The sequence below is a fragment of the Capricornis sumatraensis genome, chromosome 9, assembly GCF_032405125.1.
Source record: "Capricornis sumatraensis isolate serow.1 chromosome 9, serow.2, whole genome shotgun sequence".
Classification (NCBI taxonomy): Eukaryota; Metazoa; Chordata; class Mammalia; order Artiodactyla; family Bovidae; genus Capricornis; species Capricornis sumatraensis.
Genome location: NC_091077.1, coordinates 10920688 through 10943272, shown reverse-complemented (window position 1 = coordinate 10943272; position 22585 = coordinate 10920688). Strand labels below are relative to the sequence as shown.

At 38.1% G+C, this 22585-nt stretch overlaps 1 protein-coding gene across 1 annotated transcript; it reads left to right on the top strand.

Moving 5' to 3' along the window:
- The first annotated feature begins 6021 nt into the window (after positions 1-6021).
- Positions 6022-7068, top strand: LOC138085634 (olfactory receptor 7A17-like). The gene has a single exon (XM_068980096.1). It carries the CDS (start codon positions 6085-6087, stop codon positions 7066-7068), a length of 984 nt encoding a protein of 327 aa, XP_068836197.1. The 5' UTR covers positions 6022-6084.
- Positions 7069-22585: the final 15517 nt, after the last annotated feature.

The following is a 22585-nucleotide window of genomic DNA, read 5'->3' as shown; positions in this document are numbered from 1 at the left end:
TTCCTTTCCAGGACCTCCTGTTGTAAAACAACTCATGCGAATGGTTACTAGAGGGCCTGGCCACGGTGGGCAGTTTCAGTCAGTATGCTTCCCCTGACACTGTCTTGAAATGAGTCTCAGTGGGTTTAAATCAAGACATCTGGAGGGCTTGGATCTTTCAGGATGTTCCAGGTGAGGATTAATTCCCTCTCCTATTCCAATTTCCAGGGGCCACCAGCATTCCTTATATCATGGAATGATTTATATTCTTATATCCTTTCTCCATCTTCAAAGCCAGCAGCATAGCATCTTCATATGCTTCTGTGACTCCAATTCTTTCTCTCTTTCACACTTAGAGGGTCATTGTGCTTACACTAGTCCAAAGTGAAAATTCAGGCTAATTTTTGTATCTTAAAACACATTACTAGTAGCCATATTCCACCTATTGTCTTAATTACCCTGCTATATCAACTAATATATTAGAAAGTTATTTGGTTTAGGATGTGATGTCTTCTGGAGTCCTTTATTCTCCCTACCACAAACTCTTCTTAATATGTATATTTTATTTATGTCACTCAAGAGCTCTTATATTTAAAATATTTGCCACATAGTTCACTGGCACCTATAAAATGAGTGAAAAAATTTTTTCAAAATTACATACATAAAAAAGCCTCTGTGGAATAGACTAAAACTATATACACTTGACCCTAACATAGGACTGCTGCCTTTGATACCCAAACTGTGACCCACAGACCAAGACTTGCAGTTTCAATAACTAAGAGCTTGTTTGAAATCCATTCCATGGGCCCAACAGAGACCTCATGAAACAGATTTTGCATTTCAACCACAGACCTTGGTGATTTTTATGCAAAATGAACTTGTAGAAGTTCTGGTCCAAAATAACTTTTCTTACTTTCTCCCTGTTGGCATTTGGGACAGTACAATTACTTGTATTGGACTCTGTCCTGCTGTATATAAGAGATTAACAGCATCCTTTTGCTGCTGTTTAGTCGTTCAGTCATGTTTGAATCTTTGCAACCCCATGGACTATACCCCACCAATCTCTGTCCATATTTCCCAGAGTGAGCATCCCTTTAGACATTGCCAAATATTCCCAGGAGGAAAATCATCTCTGGTTAAGAACCACTGCCTAGAATCTGAAAACTGGAAGTATCTTGACTAATTCCAGTCAAGATTTCATCCCTCACTTGGTATGTACCTTTAAGCAGAACATTAAATCCCTCTGAGTTCCATCTCTACAAAGGAGAATGGAGTTCATATAAGTTCTAACTCATAGAACACAGTGTTTTAAAAATTAAATTTGACAGTCTCTATAATATGTAGGTTAGTAGTGCATAAGAGTATCTATAAAGGTCTTCCATAGTTATGAATATTTATAAAGAGGGATAAATGACAGCTCTTAACTTCGATATAAGCAAGGAATCCGTATAGGAACTGCAAAACTTTCATGAAACCAATGATTATAATACCCAATAATTTAATTAAAGGAACAAAATTATCTCCCTTTAGGATGAAATAGTCACATTCAGAGATTTCAGAGGCTGTGTTCCACTACAAATCAAAGCATTGAAGAACCAAGGTACCTGGTCAAGATAAATCTTCAATATTATACTTTTGAGAATATTTGAACTCAGGGATGTGATGAAGTGCTGGGTGTCAGAGCTTTGGAAGAAGGAGAGGTAAAGGAGAAGGAGTGATGAAAACTGGATTTACCTAATGTAATGCAGTCTGCTAGGAATGGAGAAGCAAGAAAAAATATCCATTATGTCCAGATTTGCAGCCCCAAGAGAAATCATGTACTTGGAGGTTGTAGTAACAAGAGGAAAACATGACTAATGAGCTGATATAGAAAGATGTAAATACCTCCTTGGTTGTGGTCCCTCAGCCTTTGTAAATTTGGACAGAATGTGGTTGCTGCCTTTGCACTCCTAAATCTAGCTGGGTGATCAATGCTTGATCCTCTTCCCTATTGTCTGGTTTGGGAACAAAACCTGTCTGCATTGTCAATCATTTATGAAGGAATTTTGACTTCCACACCAAAAGCTTCTTCCCAGAGTCTCCATGCAGGTGAGTATGAGAGCTTAATAGGCACTTCAGGAGAGGACCAGGGAGCAAGGAAGCCGCGAACTTGTCCCAGAGGTCACCTAAGAGCCAATACAGCATAGCACAGAGGCCAGAGATCACTCAGGTTTTTTGCTGGCTTTCTTAATAATGCATTTATTTATGATGCTGACAAAGGAACATTGCACTTAGAAACTCAGTTGCCTATGTTGACAATTAAACTGTGCTAGTGGAAGCCCAGTGGAAGAAAGAATGGGAGATATAAACTGTTTCCAATGAAAGTAGTTGTTGTTGTTCAGTCACTCAGTTGGGTTCAGCTCTTTGCCACCCCATGAACTTCAGGACGCCTGGCTTCTCTGTCCATTGCTATCTCCCCCTAGTTTGCTCAAACTCATGTCCACTAAATCAGTGATGTCATCCAACCATCTCATCATCTGTCTCCCCCTTCTCCACAATTTTTCAGGGTCTTTTCCAATGAGCAGCTCTTTGAATCAGGTGGCCAAAGTATGGGAGCTCTAGCTTCAGTATCAATCCTTCCAACGAATGTTCATAATACAATAAATTACAGGACTAGACAAATAGGTTATTAACCTACCCCTCTGAGGATATCCAGTGAAATAAGGACATTTCTTTTTATTTTAAGATGAGACATATTAGACTACATATGCTATGGTTTCTCACATCATACAGATATCACTGTTTCTGTCCTTGGGGAAAACAGAAAGATATTTATGTTTATGATTTTTTTCATGGCACCAAAGTATGTAGCTGAAGTTGGAAGGCTGCCCAAGGAAGAAAGTTTTTCTTCATCACATTGTCTCAGGGGCCATTTGAGATTATTAGATATTTTTCTTTCATTTTTTTCCCTCACTATCCCTCTCCCATAACTTTTTTATTTCTCTAAAAACAGGGAAGAAAGTGGCCATAGCAAAAAGGAACCCCAAATCTATTCTTCTCTTGGAAGCTTATAAACTGGAATTTCTGGGTTTTCCACATTCTTTAGGAGAAAGCTAATCTGATTTTACCAGCTTGAGTTGTCACCCTGCCATGGCTTAAGGAGGGTGGTTTTGGGAGTGAAATTCATGATAGAGACACAGCCCAGGAGACCATGGTGTGTCTGCAAACCTGTGCCTTGTGGAGTGAGAGAAGTTCCTAAAACAGAGGCACTTGGACTCGTGTATTTGTTGTTGTTATTCACTAAATCATGTCTGACTCTTTTGCAACCCCATGTACTGTAGCCTACCAGGCTCCTCTGTCCATGGGATTTCCCAGGCAAGAATAGTGGAACTGGTTGCCATTTCCTTCTACAGAGGAGTTTGTCAATCCAGAGATTGAGCCAGTGTCTCCTACATCAGCAGGCAGATTCTTTACCATTTGAGACACCAGGAAAGCCCATTCCCTCTGCCAGGCACACTTTTTCTGATCCATCTAGATCCTTCTCTCTCTTTCTTGAGCTGAAAGTGAAAGTGAAGTTGCTCAGTAATGTCTGACTCTTTGTGACCCCATGGACTGTAGCCTACCAGGCTCCTCAGTCCATGGGATTTTCCAGGCAAGGGTACTGGAGTGGGTTGCCATTTCCTTCTCCAGGGGATCTTCCCCACCCAGGGATCAAACCCTGGTCTCCTGCATTGTAGAGAGATGCTTTACCGTTTGAGCCACCAGGGAAGCTCCTTTCTTGAGCTATCTGTTCAATTGTCATCTTGTTTGCTGGCCTTGCCTGAACACTCAGTACAGAATAGCACCTCTTGCCTCTCCTTATTTTATACGTAGTTTTATTTTCTTCATAGAATCTGCCATCACCAGATATAGTCTATAATATATTTACTTGAATATCATCTTTCATCTTTCTTGGAATGTGGGGGGTTTGTTTTTCTGTATCTCTGTTTATTCCCAGTATGTGTTTGAAATATGTTGACTCTCAATATATACTCCTCAAAGTCATGAAAGAGTTTCTCATTAAAACTGTACATATTGTGCTGACAAAAAAAAAGTTCCTTCATTTTTTCAAGTAAAATAAAAGACATGTTTTTCATTTTCACCAAGAACTTTATTGGACAACATATTCATTGTTTTGTTCCACTGCTCTCTGCCATTTTTCAGGCAACTTCACAATTCCATCTTCCCAAAACATTAAATCTTTTTGAACAGATAATTGTTCCAGGTGCTTTTTGCAGTCTTCTTGGGAAGTGAATTTTTTTTTTCTCCATCAAGAGAATTTTGTAAAGACTGAAATAAATGGAAATTTGAAGGTAGAATGATGGTGAATACGCCAGATGACTCAGAACTTCCTAGCCAAGCAGTAACAATTTTTTCCTGGTCATCAAAGAAATAGCAGTCTTGTGTTTTCCTGATGGAAGATTATGCATTTTCTGTTCACTAAGTCTGGATGTTATTAATCAAGTGCTGCCTTCAGCTGGTCTAATTGGGAGCAGTACTTGCTGGAATTAATCTTTTGATTTTTGAGAAGGACCTCACAATAGAGGACTCCCTTCCAATCCCACAATATACACAGCATCACCTTCTTTGATGGTTGGTGGTGTGTTAATTTTGCTTGGTCCATGAGCTCTTCCATTCCACATTATTGTGCAGTACTCTTTCAATTGCCCATCACATTTTGTTTCAAAAGTAGATTGTTTTCATTACATTTAAGTAGAGTCACATGTGGAAATGTGGTCAAAAAGGATTTTCCTTTTTTTGTTTAACTTATGTGATAAGGGCTTTCCTTGTTGCACAGCTGGTAAAGAATCTGCCTGCTATGTGGGAGACTTGGGTTTGATCCCTGGGTTGAGAGCACTCACTGGAGTGGGGAAAGGCTACCCACTCTAGTATTCTGGCCTGGAGAATTCCATGGACTGTATAGCCCACGGGCTCGCAAAGAGTTGGACACTACTGAACAACTTTCACTTAAGTGATTAACAAACATCAAAGTGATTAACAAAACCAAGCTAATGATTGTCAACACTTGATTTGGATATTTTTAGTTTGTTAACTCTCTCCTTCTTGGTGTAATAATGTTGGCTGTTCTCAGTGAACATCTTGATTTTATTGTTATCAAGTTCAACTGGTATTCTTGTCCAAGGTGCATTGTACACCGAGAAATCTCCAGCATGAAACTTTGTAAACCTCTTTTGACATGCTTGATCAGTCACATCATCTTTTCCATACATTTCACAAATCTTTTTTGTCATTTTTTTAAATCATTTGTCCTTAAGTTTTTACTGTTTTTGAAATAATAATAGAATTCTGAGAATGTTGCTTTTCTCTTCCATCTTCAATATTAAAATAGCTACACAAATATTCACCAATTTTGATTTTTTTTAATGCATGCCGATATGATATCTGTCACAATATAATCGAACACGATTGTTTCAAATGACGTTAAAGACAAGTGAATGCTACTAGATCCATCTTATGGGAAAAAAAAAAAAACAATGAGCAAATCTTTTGGCCCACCCAATACATGAACTCTTTAAAAATATACTGTGCAAGACAGGAAAAAAGACACAGCTGTGTATAACGGACTTTTGGACTCAGAGAGAGAGGGAGAGGGTGGGATGATTTGGGAGAATGGCATTCTATCATGTATACTATCATGTAAGAATTGAATCGCCAGTCTATGTCTGACGCAGGATACAGCATGCTTGGGGCTGGTGCATGGGGATCACCCACAGAGATGTTATGGGGAGGGAGGTGGGAGGGGGGTTCATGTTTGGGAACACATGTAAGAATTAAAGATTTTAAAATTTAATAAAAAAATAATTAAAAAAAAAATAAAATAAAATAAAATAAAATAAAAACTAAAAAAAAAATAAAAAAATAAAAATATACTGTGAATGGGACAAAAAATTTTAATAACAGGTGCAATGGGGTATACCCTCAAGGAGAATTTATCTATGTATAACATCTTACAGCAATTTCTTGCTAGTAAAATAGAAATTATAGTAGTTCAGTTATGTAAATTATGCTTATTCAGGTGAAAATTATTTCTGGTATTTTCTTTTTCCCAATAGTCACTTCCACCACATGGAACCACAGAACAATACAAAAATTTCAAAATTTCTTCTTCTGGGACTTTCAGAGGAACTAGAACTGCAACCCCTCATATTTGGACTTTTCCTCTCCATGTACCTGATCACTGTGTTTGGAAACCTGCTCATCATCCTGGCTGTCAGCTCAGACTCCCACCTCCACACCCCCATGTACTTCTTCCTCTCCAACCTGTCCTTTGTAGACATCTGCTTCACTTCTACCACCATCCCAAAGATGCTGTGGAACACCCAGATGCAGAGCCAAGTCATAACCTATGAAGGCTGCATCACCCAGATGTATTTTTACATTCTCTTTGCAGGATTAGATGACTTTCTCCTGGCTGTGATGGCCTATGATCGGTATGTGGCCATCTGCCACCCTTTGCACTACACAGTCGTCATGAACATCTGGGTCTGTGGATGTCTGGTTCTGGTGTCCTGGGTAATAAGTGCAATGTACTCATTGTTACACAGCTTAATGGTGTTGCATTTGTCCTTCTGCTCAGACTTGGAAATACACCACTTTTTCTGTGAAACCAAACAGCTTGTCCAACTTGCCTGTTATGACACTTTCCTCAATAACCCAGTGCTGTGTTTTGGAGCTGTGATTATGGGTGGTGGTCCCCTGACTGGTATTATTTACTCTTACTCGAAGATAGTGTCCTCTATCTGTGGAATTTCATCAGCCCATGGAAAGTATAGAGCATTTTCAACCTGTATGTCTCATCTCTCCATTGTCTCCTTATTTTATTTTTCTGGCTTAGGGGTGTACCTTAGCTCTGCTGCTACCCACAGTTCCCACTCAAGTGCAACAGGTTCGGTGATGTACACTGTGGTCACACCCATGCTGAACCCATTTATTTACAGTTTGAGAAATAAAGACATAAAGAGGGCTCTGAAAAGATTCTTTGGGATGGAAACTTTTAAAAAAGGGCCATTTTCTCTTGGGCTGAAGAAATATCCACGATACCCGGGCTGAAAGCCCCAGAGCCAGGTACTTTGACTCTTTGATTGTTTTGTGATTATAGCAATAGTTTCTTCAATTGACTGCTTGGTATTTACTTTCCTTTTATTTCAACTCTTCTATACAATAAAAAAAACCTCTTTATTAACTTTTCTGTTCTCTGTCATGTATAGTTTTTTTTAATTAATTGATTTGTTTATTTTATTTTTTAATTTTTATTTTTACTTTATTTTACTTTACAATACTGTATTGGTTTTGCCATACATTGACATGAATCCACCACGGGTGTACATGCGATCCCAAACATGAACCTCCCCCTCCCACCTCCCTCCCCATAACATCTCTCTGGGTCATCCCCGTGCACCAGCCCCAAGCATCCCGTAACCTGCATCGGACATAGACTAGTGATTCATTTCTTACATGATAGTATACATGTTTCAATGCCATTCTCCCAAAGCATCCCACCCTCTCCCTCTCCCTCTCCCTCAGAGTCCAAAAGTCTGCTCTACACATCTGTGTCTCTTTTTCTGTCTCGCATACAGGGTCATCATTGCCATCTTTCTAAATTCCATATATATGTGTTAGTATACTCTATTGGTGTTTTTCTTTCTGGCTTACTTCACTCTGTATCATCGGCTCCAGTTTCATCCATCTCATTAGAACTGATTCAAATGTATTCTTTTTAATGACTGAGTAATACTCCATTGTGTATATGTACCACAGCTTTCTTATCCATTCATCTGCTGATGGACATCTAGGCTGTTTCCATGTCCTGGCTATTATAAACAGTGATGCGATGAATATTGGGGTACATGTGTCTCTTTCAATTCAGGTTTCTTCAGTGTGTATGCCCAGCAGTGGGATTGCTGGGTCATAAGGCAGTTCTATTTCCAGTTTCTTAAGGAATCTCCACACTGTTCTCCATAGTGGCTGTACTAGTTTGCATTCCCACCAACAGTGTAGGAGGGTTCCATTTATTTGGTCATTTTTTGACTCTCCAAAATTGACTTGAAAATGTGAAATATATGTAAATTGCCAATTTCTTAACAATAAATTCTTCTGAGATAAAATACTTTACACTGAGTCATTTTTTTCCCACTTTACTAAAAGTATAATCATGAGTTGTGCTACTTATATGGAAAAAAGAAAAAAAAATCTTGACAACAAAAACAATTACATAATTCCATAGAAGAGACAAATATGAAGCCAGTTTATCATTTTTAGTTCAGTATAACTTGGAACATCACTACAATAATTACTCTATCTGAAAATGTATTCATAGACATTAGCAGAGAGTGTGTTTCATAACTGGTCATCTGATTTTACTCCCTCACAGTGTACAGTTCTCCATTTAGCTCAGTGTCCATGTTGCCTACAGGAGATACTGGCAAAACGGAGCATCAGACGTATGTCTCCAATTGTCTATCTGAAGCAAATTTCAATGAAGACTTTGACATTATAAGGTCTTGATTCAAAGAAGATTCTAAGCATGATGTAGCAAAACTTTATGTCAGATTATTACCATGCCAAATAGTTTTTCATGGTGTTCATTCATGAAGGGGTTTATTGTTGGGGTGAAGTAGTGTTTGGTTTAATTATATCTTTCTGTTTCAGCTTGAAGTTTTCCATTACTGCTTACAAATATGATTCCTTCCATTGCTCTAAATGAAGTATTTCCCCCATTCCAAGTCGTGTCATTTCCACAAAAAGAGTAGTCAACAAATAATATGAAAGTGAAAGTCACTCAGTTGTGTCCAACTCTTTGTGACTGTATAGTTCATGGAATTCTCCAGGCCAGAATACTGGATTGGGTAGCCTTTCCTTTCTCCAGGAGATCTTCCCAACCCAGAAATCGAACCCAGGTCTTGCACAATGCAGATTCTTCACCAGCTGAGCCACAAGGGAAGTCCAAGAATACTAGAGTGGGCAGCCTATCCCTTCTCCAGCGGATCTTCCCGACGCAGGAATCAAACCAGGATCTCCGGCATTACAGGTGGATTCTTTACCAACTTAGCTATCAGGGAAGTCCTAATAATACAAATATTATATCTATCTATCTATCTATATCTATATATCTCCAAAGTGTGGCTCACTACAGAGCTTAAACTCCTATCCAGTCCTGTGGTTCAGTCACAAGTTTTGTACAAACAGGTATATCCTTTTAAACTTTCTTGCTTACCTAACAGGAAATCTCAGTGGAATCCCTTTTTAACACAACTGTATGAAATAAACTTGAATAACAGGGAAATCATGAATGCTATTCAAAGATCACAACAGTGGCTTAGGAAAAAAGCAGCATGTTATGATAACTTCCCTCAGTTTTTTTCACATTGCTTATTGTATTAGTTAGCTGTTGCTACATAGAAAATCATCCTAAAAGCAAGTGGTCTAGTTTTTTAAGGAATCTCCACACTGTTCTCCATAGTGGCTATACTAGTTTGTTTTTTGGACTCTGTGGGAGAGGGAGAGGGTGGGATGATTTGGGAGAATGGCATTGAAACATGTATAATATCCTGTAAGAAATAAATCACCAGTCTAGGTTCGATGCAGGATACAGGATGCTTGGGGCTGGTGCACTGGGATGACCCGGAGAGATGGTATGGGGAGGGAGGTGGGAGGGGGGTTCAGAACTGGGAACACGTGTACACCCGTGGTAGATTCATGTTGATGTATGGCAAAACCAATACAGTATTGTTAAGTAAAATAAAGTAAAATAAAGAAAAAGTAAAAGAAAATGGTCTAATATAATGGATTTATGATCAAATGGATTTCTATAATGGGATTTTATCTGAGTTCTGATTTGTCTCCTCATAGGTCTACTGTCAGCTGTCAGGCTCTATGTTGTGTTATAAAGGCTCATTCATGATGTTGTTTGCAGTTGTAATGCTTCTCTATTTTGAACCACTTTATGTCAAATTCTTCCTTTTATATATACAGGTTAGTTTAACAAGATAAAAATGGGTTTCTCAAATGTTAACTGTTTTATCTAAATTTCACCATTACTATATCCATAAGTGATATTTTGTTTCTTCCTATTTAGAGGAGCTGGTGGTAGTTTAGTCAGTAAGTTGTGTTTTGTGACCCCATGGACTGTAGCCCACCAGGCTCCTCAGTCCCTGGGATTTCTCAAGCAAGGATACTGCAGTGAGTTGTCATTTCCTCCTCCAAGGGGTCTTCCTGACCCACGGATCAAACCCAGGTCCCCTACGCTCTTCACTGGCTGAGCCAATGGAGCTGACTACCACTAGAGCACTTAGAGGAGCTATCTCTCACCTGTTTTAGGTTTGACTCAACTACATGTGCTTAATATACTATGCTAAACAATGTACCAACGAAATGTTTAATTCTTAACTAATTCATTAAAGTGTAATTACATATAATAAACTGCACATGTTTAAAATATACAATTTTCTGGATTTCAAAAAATAAAAACACTATTCAATTTGTGTATGATTTCAGAAAGTGCACAAGATGTTTTAATTCATTTTTAATGTTAATAATACAATTTGCTTTTAGCCTCAGTTTTGCTTATTTCAGAAGAAATTGTGAGATGATTAATTCTAACTCACTTGAATGTTGTGAAAAATGAATGAAATGTATAGAAATACTTTGCTGAGTCCACAATTTTCAAGTTTAGAAGTACATGAAAGTATTTGTATACACCTTTTTCTCAAACAGCCACACTCATCCATACATATACATGGACAGAGTCTCATTTGTAATCCCATCCATTGTTTTAGAAGAAAACTTGAGAGAGAGTTGGAAGGCTAGTCATGAAAGCATAAATGCTTGAATTAACATAAATAGAATATAATGGGGAGGGAGGTGGGAGGGGGGTTCAGGATTGGGAACACGTGTACACCCGTGGCGGATTCATGTTGAAGTATGGCAAAATCAATACAATATTGTAAAGTAAAAAATGAAGAAATAAATAAATAAAGCAAAAAATGAAACAAAAACATTTGCAACAAAGTGAAAAAAAAAAAGTTTAACAGGAAGATATAAAATAGAATGTGTTATCTTAATTTTGATAATGATTTACTTTTTTTTAATCTTAAATTCTCGAAGATCTTAAAGTCAGAACTATATTTACATTTGTTGTTATTGTTTAGTCCCTAAATTGTGTCTGACTCTTGTGACACTGTGGACTGTAGCCCTGTAGGCTCCTCTGTCCATGAGATTTTTCCAGGTAAGAATACTGGAGACAGTTACCATTTCCTTCTCCAATATTTATATTGGTCAATGTGAAATTCCCTGTACCAGCTAATGGGGCAAAATTTCTCCAAACTGACTCTAGTTATCTTATATTTAAAATAGGAATTCAACACAGAATGCCTTTTAAGAGGGGCTCACTGACTGTATTGAAAAGCTTAAACTCAGAGCAGAGGGACAATATCTGATTGAACAAATATCTGTATTAGATTCATCTTGCTCCTGTAATAAATTACTGCACCAGTAGTTTAGAATGAATGTCTATCTTGAAATTCTAGAAGGTCAGGAACCTGAAATGGGTCTCTCTGGCTAAAATTGAAATGTTGGCAGGTCTTTGATCCTCATGGATACTCCAGAGGACAAGTATTCCCTTTCTTATTTTGTTTACATTGGCCACCAGTATTCCTGGGCTCATGGTCCTTCCTCTATCTTCAAACCCAGGTGCATAGCATTTTTAACTGCCTACCTCACTTCACTTCTTCTTTCACACTTTTAAAGTGTTACTGTGATTACATTAGTTCAACTTGGATAATCTGTGCCTATCTTCTTATATCAAGATTAATTAACAATCTCATTGCATCTGCTATTGTAATTTTTCTTGCAGTGCAAGCTAGGATATTTAAAAGTTCTTAGGAATATGATGAGGACATAGTTTTTGAGGATTTTATTCTACCTGTGTTTTGTCACTTTGGCTCTTTACAACTCAGTGAACTGTAAGCCAACAGGTTCTTCTGTCCATGGAACTGTCCAGGAAAGAATGTTGGAGTAGCTTGCCATTTCCTGCTCTAGGGGATCAACCCATGCCAGGGACTGAAATTGCCTTTCTTGCTTCTGCATTGGCAGGCAGGTCCTTTACCACAAGCACAACCTAGGAAGCCCCTTTATTCTGCCTACTGCAAAGTATTTTTCAGACAGAAATTATTTGATGTCACTCATTTATTTTGCATAAATAAAAAATCAAATAAATTTATCACTATAAAGTAAGTGAAACTATTTTCTTTCAAAATTACCTACATGAAATATTTTTGGTAAAGACCTAAGACTACCCACACAATTCATGACCACTGTCTTGCTGTTCAAATTGTGGTCCACAGACCAGGATCTGCAGCATCAATAACATTTAGCATCTTGATAGAAATGCAGAGATCCTGGGCTACCTGTATCAGACTTGTTGAATCATGATTTGAATTTGAACTACAACCTTTAGCAATTTGTGGAAATAGTGAATTAGAGACATGCTGGTCTAGAATAAATTTTCTCACCTTCTCACTGTTGACATCTGGGGCAGTATAATCATCTGTGTTGGATGCTGTCCTGCACAGATTTTCAGTGGCAGCCCTACAGACAAGCCAAATATCACCAGTTGTAAGATGGTCTTTAGTTAGCAATCACTGTCTTAGAGTTTGAAAACTGGAAGCATCCTGAGAGAGTCCAGTCAAGATGCATTCTCTTACTTGTTTAAAACTTTGATCAGAACATTAAACCTGTCTGAATCTCTTTTGTACAATGGAGAATGAGGTGCATAAGAGGACAACATCACAGAATGAACTTCTGTAAAATTAAAGCAGACTGTAATTTCCAAGGAAGGTAATGGTATATAAAAATATTTAAATATGTCTCATAATAACAAATATTTTGTAATGAGAGGCTAAATGATGGCTCTAACTTCTGGAACCAAGTATGAAATTTCTAATAGCTTTGGGAAAAGATTCAGGAATACAAGCAGTGTAGTGCCCAAAGTTTTATATGAAAGGACAATGTTATTCCACTTGTAAAAAGGGGATTAACAATTTTCTAGAGCTATCAAGAGCTGTCTAGTCAATGATTGGTAGATTCGAGGGACCTAATCAAGAGAGAATTCTCAGTCTTAAACTTTGAGGAAACTTTAACTCAGGCTGGGAAAATGTGCTGAGAGGTTTAGACTTCCAGATGCAGGAGAGTTCATGAAGAAGGAGAAATAAAATCTAAATTCATCCTGCTTGTAACCTGGTCTCCTAGGAGCAGAGAGTCAGCTGGAAACATTTCCTTCTGTCCAGACCTGTGTTCCACAGGGAAATCATGACATAAATGTGGGTTACAACAGAAAAGATACCTCATGAGAATGCAAAGAGAGCTATAAAACTCCTCTGCTGCAATTCCCTCAGCCGAGAAATCTTGGACTTCATAGGATGTGTTTCCTTTGGAGACCTAAGTCTGCCTGATCTTCAAGTCTTTCCTGCTGTTTTGTGACACAGAGCTTCAGTCTCCAGTATCAACCCTCCAGTGGGCATTTGAACTTCCACACAGAGACCTTTCTCTCAGTTCCCATCCAGGTGAGTCTGAGAGCCCAGTAGCTATTGAAGGAGAGGACTGGTGCTGGTGTAAGTCACTGCAGTCGTGTCCGACTCTTTGTGACACCACGGACTGTAGCCCACCAGGCTTTTCTACCCATAGGATTTTCCAGGCAAGAATACTGGAGTGGGTTGCCGTCTCCTGCTCCAGGTGATCTTCCCAATCTGAGTATCGAACCCATGTTTTTTGTGTCTCCTGAGATGTTTTACCACTGCACCACCGGGGAAGCCCATGGGAGAGGACTAAAGAAAAAGAAATCCTTGAACCTCTATCAAAGGTCACTTGTGAGCCAATCCAGTCTAGTTCAGATATCAAAGGTAACTGGCCAGAGAAGCAAATATTGGCCTCGGTAGGGCAGGCTCAGTGTTGACAATTCAGTGATAAAAACATGTCCATTAAGAAGAGGGAATGGGAGGCATAAAATGCTCCCAGTAAAAGCAGAACGTAAGTGCTGTGATATTACTGAATAACAGGAGTAGAAAAATAGCATATTAGTGGTTGAGCGACATACAGTGAAATGAGGGCATTTCATTTTATTTTAAGATGGACATTTTGACAGTTTCCATATTAATTAGAAAGATCCTAACCAAGGGATTTATGCAAATATATCCCTACAACACCATTTTTGGTAACATATGTATCCTAGTATTTCTTCTCTCTCTCTCTGGATAATCACATAAAAAATGTGAAGATGGGCACACTAAAGAGATTTAGTTTGCAATTATTTTGTTATCTGTGAGGTTGTATATATATTTCCATTTGTTAACCATTTGCTTTCTCCACGAAAATTTGTCTGTGGGAGCCCTTAGCTTTTGTATAGTATGGCTGGATTATAGGCATAAAAAATAATTTGAGGTTTTATTTTTTCACAAAATTATTGCCTGCAGTTTACTTATTTTATGTATTTATAGATATATGTATGGGGATATTTGAAATTCTAAACTATGTGTGCTTAAATTATCAATCATATGGTGTTCTTCCCATTGCTTTCAATTTTTAAAAATTTTTTCTGACTGAAATAACTGACCTATCACTTTATATTCTTCATGTCCAAAATCTTGTTTTAAACAAGAATAATAATAAATGTTCTCATGCATAATTATTGTGAATAAATAAATTTATACACATATCTCTAATTTTATCTATTTTTCTGTATTGTTCCATTCAGCCTTTGTGATTAAATGTATTTCTAAAAGTTATATCACCTTTGGTCATCATGTAGAGAGCATTCTTCTTTATCTTTGGAATAAAAAAGGTCACTTTAATCTTCCATAGGGCTTTCCTGGTGGTTCAGGAGGTAAAGAATCTGCTCACAATGCAGGAGATCCAAGCTCAATCTGTGAGTTGGGAAGATCCCCTGGAGGAGGAAATGGCAACCCACTCCAGTATTCTTGCCTGGGAAATCCCGTGGACAGAGGAGCCTGGCGGGCTACAGTCCATGGGGTTACAGAGTCAGACAAGACTGAGCGACTAACACTTCTTTTCAATCTTCTGTAAATGTATTTGAATCCATATATCTTCATATGAGAATAAATTATAACTGGACTATTCCTCCCTCTCACATTTTAAAATCTGTTCTGCTATTCTCTTTTATTTCCAAGTCTTGGACAATTTAATATTGAACTGTGGCCCATGTTAATGTCATTAAATTATTCCCATTTTATATCTTTACATAAGAGAACTGTAGATTTTCATTCGGTTTTGTTATATTCAATTATTTTGAAATCTTCATACTTAATTTCATTCTCATTGACATTTTCCCATAGGCTCTTGGTTTCTTTTAAAATTTCTCTTTCTGTGTTATGTATGCATATCTATTCATACACTTTTCTACAAATGCATGAACAGAGTCCAATGCATAGCCAAAATGCTCTTTGTGTTTCAGTACAGTCTTTTTTCTACCTGTTTCCCATTTTCCTTATTTATCAATATGCACCAGGGACTTTCTTCCTGTACAGTACTAGTTTATCATTTTCAATAGCTGTTTAATAATTCATGGCAGGGGATGTGCTATTTACACTATGAATGATCTTCCATAATCTTTCCCTTTAAAGTGCTGTTGTATCATTGCTACCAAAATATTTGAGATTGTTAAGTTCTAACTATTGTTCTGACTGGGAGCAGCTATGTTTCCAGAGAACACTGAGGAACGCTCGTACAATGTCTGTCTGTCACACTGAGGGATGGCTGGAGGCCAGGGATGCTCTAGACATCCTATAAGTCACAGGACAGATCCCACCACAGAGAACACCTGCTTGAGAATGTCAATAATGCTGAGACTGAGAAACTTTGAGTTAAAAAACTTCTACACTTGTAATATCTATACCATTCTTCAGAATGTTTTCCCAACATTGTAACACTGTAAATTTCTGTCAGCAGGAATAGATAGGACCTGTTTGCTCCCTGTTTCAAGGTACCACTGCAAACAGTGTGACAGCTCTTTAAGTGTTTTCCAAGGCTGTTGGGTGTGGAAAAGATTGTTGTTTTCTAAACTAGTACTGAGTTTGATCAGATTCACATATTTGATCACCATTCTAGTTTGCCTGTTATTATCATACAGTGATATATTATATGTATATTGCATGTGTGTGCGCTTAGTCGCTCAGTTGTGTCTGACTCTTGCAACCCCCTGGACTGTAGCTAACCAGGCTCCTCTGTCCATGGAATTCTCCAGGCAAGAATCCTGGAGTTTGTTGCCATTTCTTACTCCAGGGGATGTGAAATATTTTTATGGCCAAATATTTGTGTTTATGTATACATATACATTATATGTTTATTACTCTACCATTATCAGCCTTTCAAATAAGTTTTTTAAAGCTAGTGCTTTTCAGTTGGCATTTGGAGGATGTTCTGGCCATACAAATACTTCATCTTTTATTTAATTAAACATGGTTATCTTTTTACTTGTCAGTTTCTTGCCTTAATTAAAATTCCTTGCCCCACCTGTAGATTGTAATATGTAGTTTTCTAGATGTTTACCCAAAATTATTACTCTTACAGTGGATAGATAATCCCTGTGATTTTTTTGGTAATATGAATGAGGGAGGGGGAATACTTCATTTTCTTCCAGGTACATATCCACTTTTACCAGCTTTTATTCAATAATCTAGCCTTGCCAAGTAAATTGAAATATAACCTTGCCATATATTCAGTGTACATCTATACTGAGATCTAATTCCTGATTCAGTCAACAAATAATAACTGAGCATCTACTATATGTCACTATTTCTAGGAACATTGTCTATTATATTCACTTATGTCTATAGCTTTGCCAATTTAATTACTAATCCATGTGACATCATTAAGTCATTCCAATTTTTTCCATCTTTCAGTTAGTTTTTTTAAATTGAAGTATATTTGATTTATAAAATTATATTCATTGTGGATGCGTGACATAATGACAGCATTATTATAGATTATACACCATATAAAGTTTTTATAAAATGCTGGCTATATTCCCTGTGCTGTACAAAGTACCCTTGCAACTTAGTTATTTTATACATAGTAGTTGGTGCTTCTCAGTTCCATGCTTTTATCTTGACACTTCCCTCTTCCTTTTCCTCAATGGTGACAGACAAAGCAAATGTTAACCCTTATATGTAGAATCTAAAAAAAAAAAAGAACACACCCAACAGACTCACAGATGTCGAGAATGAACTACTTACTGTCTTGGTTAGTTTTTGATGCTTCATTAAATTTTGTTTAATATTGTTGCTCTGAAACTAATCTATTTTACCTGGCTTTATTCTATCTGCCCTTCTTTTTATTTCATAATTTCACATTTACATAAATGTTTTCCTGTGTAAGTACAGATATAGTCACCCACCTTTCTGAAAATAAGAAATGAAAAAGTAGGTGAAGTCTCTAATGATTAGGATCTTACATTATAGTGGCAACATTAGGCGTGCTAAGTTGCTTTAGTCATGTCTGACTTTGTGATCCTGTGGATGGTAGCCTGCCAGGGTCCTCTGTCAATGGGATTCTCCAGGCAAGAATGCTGGAGTTGGTTGTCATTTCCTCCTCCAGGGGATCTTCTTGACCCGGGTATGGGACCTGCATCTCTTATGTCCTGCATTGGCAGGCAGGTTCTTTACCACTAGCGTCACTTTATTTTTAGATGGCAACATCATAGTACAGTGAAATAAGCATGTGTGTGACATAGTGTCCTCGGGCTTAAATCATTTGAAGAAAGTTATCCACAATAAGATAATGGATATTCAGGATGTGCTCAAGATTTACAGAGCAGGGTCTGGAAAAGTCTTTGCATTTTGGACAAAGACAGGAACCAGGATTAAAGTGTACCCATGGATTTATAAAAGAAAAATAAGACAAAATATTAAACCCAAGAATAACAGACAAGCAATCGCCTATAGTCTATAAATTCATTGAATGCAAAACAAAAAAAGGACTTTATTATTCTTTGTAAATCACATCAAGTTTGATAACAATGATGAAAAACCTGGCCTCTGGACTCAGACACTTTGGGTTAAAATGCCAACTGTCTAGCTTTGAGACCCTGGGAAAATCATTTCACTGCTCTGTGCCTCAGTTTCGTATCATGAAAAACTAAGATAATAATGAAACTGCTTCGTAAAGTTATTCTGAAGATCAAGTGAAACAATCCATTTAATGCATTGATTCATGTTAAATATTCAGTTAAGTGTTAGCCATTTGTTGTTGTTAGCCGTAAGTCATGTCCAACTCTTTTGCCACCCCATGGACTGTAGCCTGCCAAGCCCCTCTGTCCAGGGGATTTCCCAGGCAAGAATATTGGAGTAGGTTGTCATTTCTTCCTCCAGAGGATATTCCTGACCCAGATATTGAACCCGAGTCTCCTGCATTGGCAGGCAGGTTCTTTACCACTGAGCCACCAGGGAAGACCTAAATGTTAGCCATTAATATCTTTTACAACATCATGCTCAATAGATATTTATTAAATAAATGAACAGTGAAACAGTGAGATATTAAATTCGTGTTTCAGGTTTATCTGTATTGGATCAATGTTATTTGAAGATATTTAACATGAAAAATATTTATTAAAAATGTTAATTTAAAACATGCTTACAAAAACAAACAAAAAAAAAGCAGTGCCCTATAAGAAAACTGAGACAGGCCTTGCTTCATTCCCTATCAGACTGTTCTCAGAGAGACAGTAGTCTTGAAGCAGGATCTTATTTCCCTGTCCTTGTATTGAACTTAGCTGTTAGTCCACCAAGAAGTGAAAGTGAAAGTCACTCAGTCATGACTGACTCTATGGAATTCCCCAGGCCAGAATACTGGAGTAGGTAGCCTTTCCCTTCTCCAGGGGACCTTCCTAACCCAGAAATCGAACCCAGGTCTCGCACAATGCAGGCAGATTCTTCACCAGCTGAGCCACAAGGGATGCTCAAGAATACTGGAGTGGGCAGCCTATCCCTTTTCCAGCACATCTTCCCGACCCAGGGATCGAACGGGAGTCTCCTGCATTGCAGGTGGATTCTTTATCAACTGAGCTATTAGGGAAGCCCTAGACCACCAAGGCTAGAAGCAAAGTTCCCTGATTCTTACCCTATTTGAAAGCAAAAATGTTTCAAGGAGGCAAAGACTGCAAAACAGGTACAAAGTTTATTATTAAGAGACACAGCGCAATAAATGGAAGGATGCCCAGAGAAGCAGTTTATTTATTTAAATCAGCACAGAAATACACCCCCAGAGAGGAGTGCTGGTGTCCTGAATGAGGAGCACAGTAAAAAGGTGATTTAAACATATACATAGGACAGTCCTTCTGGGTCTTTGCTTACACTTGGCCAGTTAACTTTTTTCTTTTATCACACCTGATTGGTCCTAGGACCCTCACCAAGACGCCTACACAACTTTTTGCTAAGATGGATCCCATCACAGACCTGTGGGTGCGTGTCCACACTTATTTTGGGATGGCACCCCCTCTCTTCTCGACTCCCAGGGAGCTTCCCTGCACATGTGCAGACACAGAAGTCTTCGTTGACTTCAGGAGTGGGCACTTTATCTCTTTACTTCAGCAGAAATCAGCTTCTGCCTCTAGCTTTGTCCTTGGAGTATCTGGGTGAGAACAAAACTTCAATTTTACTCCACTTGACCAACACCAGCTGTCCAGTCCAGGGGCGGGGCTCATCTATCTCCTACTTCAAGACCACAAAAAAGAAAAAGTCTAAAAATATGGAAAAGTCTCAGGACAAATCTTATACTGCTTAATATAAGACATACTAAACTCTTACTGTGTCTGTATATACCCTTTTGTGAACTGTTGATTTATTTCTTTTGCTTATTTTTTCTTGGATATTCAGTCTGTATGGTGTTTCGCATCATACACATATCACTGTCTATGTTATTGGAATAAAGGAACTTTTTCCTCTTGACATCAAGGAGATCTTATAGGGGATGGAATTTTGCCAAACCGAAGAAGTTATTCTTTGTCACATTGCCTTAGAGAACATTTGAGCTTACTAGATCATTTTCCGGCAATATCCATTTCATTTCTTTTAGTCTCTTGTACTTAAATATGTGTATATATATATGGCTGTCCTTCATCCTCCTTGCTGCATGCGGGCTTTTTCTAGTTGTGGCACTGCTACTCTTCCTTGCGGTGCACTGGCTCCTCATCGTGGTGGCTTCTCCTGTTGCTGAGCATAGGTTCTAGGTGCACAGGCTTCAGTAGTTGTGATGAATGGGTTTAGTTGTCACGTGGCATATGGGATCTTCTGGGAGCAGTGACCAAACCTGTGTCCCTCAGGTTGGCAGACAGATTCTTAACCACTGGACCATCAGGGCAGCCCTCTCTCTTACTTTTTAGTATGGGGAGGGAGGAGGGAGGGGTTCAGGATGGGGAACATGTGTATATCTGTGGCGGATTCATGTTGATGTATGGCAAAACCAATACAATATTGTAAAGTAATAAACCTCCAATTAAAATAAATAAATTTATATTAAAAAATAAATTAAATACATGGCAGAAAGACTCATACCTAAAAAGAACCCCTAGTTTATTGGTCCATGGAAAGCTTAGAAAGTGGAATTTCTGCGTACTATTTATACATTCAATTTTTTTAGGAGAAAGATAATCTGATTTGACCAGCCTCAATGTAATGACACAGGCAGGTAGTTCTAGGTGAGAAGTGCATGGTAGTAACACAGCCCAGGAGGATTTGGTATGTGTCTGTGCCCTGTGGCTTGAGAACAGTTCTTAAAGCAGAGGTACCTGGGCTTATGTATTAAGGTGACATAACACAGAGATCAGAATGATGGATGGTATGGGGAGGGAGGTGGGAGGGTGTTCAGGATTGGGAACACATGTACACCCGTGGCAGATTCATGTTGATGTGTGGCAAAACCAATACAATTTTGTAAAGTAAAAAATAAATAAGTAAATAAAAGGAAGATGTCTTAAATACCTCAAAAAAAAATTCAGTCAACAGATAGTATTAAGAAATTTGTTTGAATTCATAGAAAGCCTTGGCAACAAATTAATAAAATGCAAGAAAGAACATACAAAAAGGGATTCTGTGTGGACTGAAGTGTCAGCTGTAGCAGGGAAGCTACCTTGTTCCTCAGCATCCCTGACACCATCTCTAATCACTCCCCGTCTTGCTCATCGCTCTGCCCCAGTGACTTCCTTGTTTGCATTTGAACATGTGGAACAAATATCTTCCTCATGTCCATGGCAGTGGCCATTCCCTCTGCCAGACACATGCTCCTTCTGACATCATACTACATCATTCTCTTCCTTTCTTGAGGTACCTGCTGAATTATCACCTGTTTGCCAGCCTTATTTGAACACTCAGCACAAGGTGATATCTCCTACCAAGATTTTGTTTTTAATACATGGATTTGTTTCCTTCATAGCATTTGTCACCATCTGACATACTTATTTGCATATCATTTTCACCATCATTGGATGGTGGGGTATTTATTTTTTATTTTTTGAGAGATAATTTTTATTTTTAATATAAATTTATTTATTTTAATTGGAGGTTAATTACTTTACAATATTGTATGGGTATTTATTTTTAAGCACCCTATGCTTATTGCCTATGTGTTCTTGGAACGTGGTTGGCACTTGAAATATGTTCCTCAAATACATGCAAGAATTTCTTCTTGCAATTGCAGCATATATGATCTTTTTGAGAATATGCTGAGAATGGGGCAAAATTTCCTATGCAGAGATGAAATGAGTGGGGCATAACCTCAAGAAGAACTTATCTATAACCAATTAAAATCAATTTATTGACTGCAAAATAAAAATTGTCCAGGTTCAGTAACATGGGTAATTCCCATTGGTGTGAAAATTATTCATGTTCTGTTCTGACACCTTTCTGAATAACTCAGTGATGTATTTTGCATCAGTGCTGCTGGCTGGTGATCCCCTTGTTAAGTTGGTATCCTCCATATATGCAATCTCTTCACCTCAGTGAAAGAATAAAGCATTTTCCACCTGTGCATCTCAGCTCTCAGTTGCCTCTTTATTTTATTGTAGGCGCTTAGGACTATACCTTAGTTCTGTGGCTACCCATGGCTCAAACTTAAGTGCAAAAGCCTCAGGGATGTACATAGGTGTCACACTCATGATGAGCCCATTTCTCTAGAGTTTAAGGAATAAAAACACAAATGAAGTTCAGAAGAGTCCCTATGTGATGACAAGAATAAAATGGACAGATATCCCGGGTGTGATGAAGTACTCTCAACTGCACAGTTCAAAGCCTTGGAACTGAAAACTGTGGTTCTTTGATCATTGTAGCATCAGCTTTGCTCTCTCCATTTACTTCCTGGGATTTTTTTTTTTTAATTAAAATTCTTTATGCAGTGTCAGTAACTCATTTTTTAATATAAATTTGTTTATTTTAATTGGAGGTTAATTACTTTACAATATTGTATTGGTTTTGCCATACCTCAACGTGAATCCACCACAGGTATACACGTGTTCCCCATCCTGAACCTCCCTCCCTCCTCCCTCCCTGTACCATCCCTCTGGGTGGTC